The 5795-nt window shown below is 46.0% G+C and overlaps 1 protein-coding gene across 1 annotated transcript; it reads left to right on the top strand.

Annotated features, from left to right (window-relative positions):
- Positions 1-615: 615 nt before the first annotated feature.
- Positions 616-4472, top strand: LOC124651156 (formate--tetrahydrofolate ligase-like). Its single transcript, XM_047190292.1, has 5 exons — positions 616-1093; positions 1209-1358; positions 2112-3287; positions 3690-3836; positions 4021-4472. Exons 1-5 carry the CDS (start codon positions 692-694, stop codon positions 4294-4296), a joined length of 2151 nt encoding a protein of 716 aa, XP_047046248.1. The 5' UTR covers positions 616-691; the 3' UTR covers positions 4297-4472.
- Positions 4473-5795: the final 1323 nt, after the last annotated feature.

Below are 5795 nucleotides of genomic sequence, written 5' to 3'. Positions count from 1 at the left end.
CAACCTCACACTTTTCAGAAATCCTATGGGCAACCTCGCAAACCAAAGAGTGGCCACAGTTGTCCTGCAGCACTTTCTACCAACAAAAAATTGTCCCATCGGTATTCTTTGCGTGTTAGTGTAGCTGGAGTGCCATTCTGTTAGAGCAAAACCCAACTGGAACGTGTGTATGTATGCCAACGGCTCACGGTCACATGAACTGACCGCTCGATTCCAAATTTTTCTGCAGCAATGCTCGGGCAAAGCGGAACAGAGCAAAGGTTTCCCTGACGCACCGCTCTCGTTAACCGATCCCAGGAATCGAAAGCGGTGCCGCCTACAAAATTGCAAACGTTGGCAGCAGGCGGACCATAACCCAGTTCAGATACCACCATTTGCAGGTTTGCAGCAGCAGCATCGTCGCCCACATCCACGAGAAGCCCTTATCTTCTCGCCTGGATTGCAGTCCGTCTTCCATCCGTCCAATCCGAGATAAGACGCCCCCAAACCCGCTCATCCATCGCTCCCAAAATCAAGAACCCCAATTCTTCTGTTCGTACGATGAATTGGTAGTGTACATTGGCAAGGAGAAGATTTGGAGCAGAGCTGCAGTCAAAAAAATAGTTTCTTGCAGTGATATATAGTCCGAGAAAGATACCTCGCAGGGGATTAATTCAAGGTATTTTCGGGAGTCCATTATTGGAGCTGTGCCATGGATCTGCCTGCCCCACCAACCAATCATCCCAAACCTTTATCCTCCGTTATCCTACGCCGCCGCCGTCCTGGAATAAACAAGTGCTCCGCGAGCCAACAGCGACTCGTCTCGCCTCCACCACTCCCTCGCCACCACTCGCTGCAGCTGCTTCGACCTGACCCGCCTGGACGCGCGCAATCCGTGGTCGCGAGATCCGGCACCGGCACCGTCGCCGCGCCACCGCTGCCGATGACGACGCCCGCGCCGAACCCGACCATCCGGAGGCTCGACGTGGCCTCGCCGGTGCCGGCGGACATCGACATCGCCAACTCCGTCGAGCCGCTCCACATCGCCGACATCGCTGCCGAGCTCGGCATCCCGCCGGAGCACTACGACCTCTACGGCAAGTACAAGGCCAAGGTGAATAGATATGCGGTTCTTGATTGGTTACCGCAGGAGTATCACCGGCGTTCGGTGGTGTGATCATGTGACGGCGATCTGATTCGGGTTTGTGCGGCTGTTTCGTGATGTGCAGGTGCTCCTGTCGGTTCTTGACCAGCTGCAGGGGCAGCAGGATGGGTACTACGTGGTGGTCGGCGGCATCACGCCGACGCCGCTCGGGGAGGGCAAGTCAACCACCACCGTCGGGCTGTGCCAGGCGCTGGGGGCGTTTCTTGATAAAAAGGTGAGATTTTTAGAATTCTTTTCGTTTGTCGGTCGTCGACTAGGTGATCAGCATCGGATTGATAGGTGCTTCTTAATTAGAACAATATCTGAAATTTGCAATTTGGTGTAAGGAACTAAGGATGTCGTTTTTCTTTATAAATTTTGGCATTGAGGTAGTAAATGAATGGGCAGAACATTGGAAGGACCAGAAATTATTTGATGCAGACTTGTGCTAGACTGTAGGGTTCAGTCATTTGTTCTGCTGTCGCTTTGTCAGTAATGCTTCCGTAATGGGTATCAGGGACTTCACACTTTGCGTATCAGTTTGATTAATTATTTCTGAAATTTTGTGGGCATGAACTCTGTATGGAGCTGTAGAACTATACGGTGGAACGATATCTTATGACTATCCGTGCTTGGGAAAGAAAAAAAAACTTTCATTCACCATCTCTTTGCATAGAAAACATAGTATAATGATGTGGACTGGTTATCTGTTAATTCATATTGATGAATTCCTATCGCTGTAATAGGCAGCTTCTTTCTGTTTTTTTCCTTTTTTTGTGCAAGGGAGACTGCTTCCTTCTTGTGACCACCATTGTGGTTATATTATTCCAAGTATCAAAGAAGTCGTGAACTTGTGAGATATAGTACTATTCAAGGCTATGATAAATAGACTACACAATCCAGAACATACAGAGCATATTGTCATGTATGGCTGTGTATATTATGATATTGATATGGTTTACTATTTTACCGTCTTTTGTTGTTATAGGTTGTCACTTGCGTCCGTCAACCATCGCAAGGGCCTACCTTTGGAATCAAGGGGGGTGCTGCTGGAGGTGGCTACAGTCAAGTTATACCCATGGATGAGTTCAATCTCCATATGACTGGAGATATCCATGCAATTACAGCTGCAAACAATCTTCTTGCTGCTGCGATTGATACAAGGATTTTCCATGAGAATTCTCAATCAGACAAAGCTCTATTCAATAGATTGTGCCCACCAAACAAAGAAGGGAAAAGGCGTTTTGCTGATGTAATGATTCGACGCTTGATAAAGCTTGGCATTTCAAAGACAAATCCAGATGAGCTTACACCAGAAGAAGTCAGACGTTTTGCAAGGCTTGATATTGACCCTGCGTCCATCACCTGGAGACGGGTAATGGATGTTAATGATCGCTTCCTGCGCAAAATCACAGTTGGACAAGGGCCTGAAGAAAAAGGTATGGTGAGAGAAACAGGCTTTGACATATCAGTGGCAAGTGAGATAATGGCTGTATTAGCTCTTACAACCTCCCTTGCTGACATGAGGGAAAGGCTTGGAAGAATGGTCATAGGGAACAGCAAGGCTGGTGAGCCGGTTACTGCTGATGATCTTGGTCTTGGAGGTGCTTTGACTGTCCTAATGAAAGATGCTATTCATCCCACCCTCATGCAAACACTTGAAGGCACTCCAGTGTTAGTGCATGCTGGACCTTTTGCTAATATTGCTCATGGGAACTCTTCCATAGTTGCTGATAAGATTGCGTTGAAGTTGGTTGGGAAGGGTGGCTTTGTTGTTACAGAAGCTGGTTTTGGTGCAGATATTGGAACTGAGAAATTCATGGACATAAAGTGTAGGTATAGTGGATTGGCGCCACAGTGTGCCATTATTGTGGCCACAATTAGGGCTCTTAAAATGCATGGAGGGGGGCCAGATGTTGTTGCTGGGAAGCCTTTAGATCATGCATATGTGAATGAAAATGTGGGTCTTGTTGAAGCTGGATGTGTCAATCTTGCTAAGCACATCTCAAACACAAAGAGTTATGGTGTCAATGTTGTAGTTGCAATCAACAAATTTGCAACAGATACCGACGCTGAAATGGAAGCTGTGAAAAATGCGGCTATGGCAGCTGGTGCTTTCGATGCTGTTGTCTGCTCCCATCATGCACACGGTGGTAAAGGAGCGGTTAGTTCTCTTCCTTCTATAGATTGTTATTCAGAGGTTCTATACATGTCATCTCTTTATGGGGAAATATTAAGTGTGTATCTATTTTACGTTTCATATATTGTCTTCTATATCTGAAGGTTATTATGAATGATGTTTCTGTACTTGACTGTTCTTTAGTGTTTAGTTAGGTTTTTCAACTTTTATGCTTCTGTGCTTGTCTACATAAGTTTCAAAGTGGTGACTGCACCACAGAGTGTTTAGATGCTATGCCCATGCATTATTTTATTTCACCTCTGCATTATTGCCTTGCAAGTTGTTTTCACAAGAAACATGCTTATTTCTTCTGAACGTTTATGAAGTCTATAATTTACAGAATTGAACCACTTGTCTAATTCTATCATTCCATTTAACTGTATACAGGTTGATCTTGGACTTGCAGTTCAACGAGCATGTGAAAGTCAGGCAGAGCCCCTGAAGTTTTTATATCCCTTGGAGTCTAGCATAAAGGAGAAGATCGAGTCAATAGCTAATTTCTATGGTGCTAGTGGTGTTGAATACTCTGAACAGGTACTTGCGTACATTCTTTGTGAGTTTTTTTCTAGTTATTATGTCCTCAGCGCAAATATGGAACCTTACAAAGGGTTGGAGAGGTAGAATTGGAGATAATTTTGAACGCTCAGCATCCAGTTGCAGTCCATGGAAGCATTAGATTTTAATTTATTCTTCTGACTTCTCTATCTCTTCCCTGTAGGCTGAAAAGCAGATCGAGATATACACCAAGCAGGGCTTCTCCAACCTCCCGATATGCATGGCGAAAACTCAGTACTCCTTTTCGCATGTCCCATCCATGAAGGGCGCACCCTCTGGCTTTGTTCTGCCGATAAGAGACGTGCGGGCCAGCATCGGAGCCGGCTTCATCTATCCACTCGTCGGCACCATGAGCACAATGCCCGGTCTTCCTACAAGGCCCAGCTTCTATGAAATCGACATCGACACAGCCACCGGGAAAGTCATGGGTCTCTCATGAGCTTTGCCAGCACCATCTGTGGAGTGGGCTGTGCTGTCGCGAAATTAGATGTGTGCAGTTTCAGTTTTTTGGACATTCCTGAAAGGTAGAATAAATAAAGAGCCAGATCGGCTTTGTGCGATTGTAGAAGACTGGTGTTGCATTTCAGTTACCTGATGGCTGTCAATTTGGTTGAACCTTGCTGTTGTGCTCAGTTCATGCGCTCTGTGTTTGATATTTCATCCTTTTTATTGTCCTTTGCTGGTTCTATACGTACTGAATTACATTTTTTTAGGGAAAACATATTGAATTGCCTTTGGTTTTTAGGGAAACGTACTGAATTACCCGTGCGTTGTCTAAGATTTTTTTCTCTAATCTGGCCCTTCTCTAATCCTTGATATAAGGTGTACTCCCTATTAGCTTTTGGGAAAAGTCAAACATAACTATCTTTGGGAAAATAATAGTCTCTATGATACTTTACACACGTAAGATGTCAGATGTTATTGAAAGCCTCTTGATCATTTCGTTTCACCATCCACTGCGACAGGCTACATTGTACGCCTAACTTTTTTTTAGGGACATTGTACTACACGTAACTTCCCTTTTGTGTTTGCGCGGTCAATTTTTCCTCGCCCAGCGGTCAATCACCATGATTGCCGTGACTCGTGAAGGGTATAATCACTATGATTTCCTCCATGATTACTTGGTGGGATTTAGTCGAGATTTGACAGCGTCATCATCAACGTTAAGTGAACTCTCTGTTTTCTCCCTGGGGAAAAGAGGGTCGCCGAGGCACGAGAAACACTCAAACATCATAGGGTGTGGAATCAGCAAGCCCAAGAGCTCGCCTACACACAACTACACAAGCGCAGGTGTCTTGTATGCCCCCAAACCATGCTTGGCGCCCGCATCTGCCACACTTCCCCTTCACTCCACTAGAATTCCCTCACCAGCTCATCGCACTCCACCATTATCCAGAAACCTCCACTTCAAATCCATGGCAAATCGGTGGCTTCCGCTGGTGATTGTTGCGGATGAAGACACGGGGAACCTTACGATGGCGCGCGAGGGGTCGGATAGGAAGAAGAGGAGGTGGGATTTGGTGTGCACTTGCTTTCTTTTCTGCATTGCACTACCTTCTGTCGTAGTGCATGGAACGGTGCACTCGCAGTGCCTTTATGTTTGGTGTTCTACTCCCTTCGGTCGTAGTGCCCAACGCGGTGCATTGGCACTACATCTCTGTTCTGCGTTGCACTACCTTAGGTCACAGCCTTTTAGTTCCATGTTATAGTGCCTTTAGTCGCACGCACGGCACGGAACACTTGCACTGCAATGCACTTAGTTTCTATCCTATGATGCATTACCTTCGATCGCAAAGCATAGGTTGGTGTACTCACAGAGTGGCGGACACAGGACAAAAACTAACCGGGGCATCATGTATAGGAAAACCATTACACTGCATTCCTCCCTAACAATCGACAATCACGTCATTAGTAATTGTCTCCAACAATGATTTTCCG

The sequence above is a fragment of the Lolium rigidum genome, chromosome 5 (genome assembly GCF_022539505.1).
Source record: "Lolium rigidum isolate FL_2022 chromosome 5, APGP_CSIRO_Lrig_0.1, whole genome shotgun sequence".
NCBI classification, from domain to species: domain Eukaryota; kingdom Viridiplantae; phylum Streptophyta; class Magnoliopsida; order Poales; family Poaceae; genus Lolium; species Lolium rigidum.
Note: the sequence above shows the minus strand (reverse complement) of the source record. Positions and strands in the feature narration are given on the sequence as shown.

Excerpts from the sequence above, each read along its gene's own strand:
- LOC124651156 (XM_047190292.1), top strand. The coding sequence starts at position 692 with ATGGATCTGCCTGCCCCACCAACCAATCATCCCAAACCTTTATCCTCC. Across the intron at positions 1,359-2,111 it reads GGGCGTTTCTTGATAAAAAG|GTTGTCACTTGCGTCCGTCA; the intron begins GTGAGATTTTTA and ends TTGTTGTTATAG. Across the intron at positions 3,288-3,689 it reads CACACGGTGGTAAAGGAGCG|GTTGATCTTGGACTTGCAGT; the intron begins GTTAGTTCTCTT and ends AACTGTATACAG.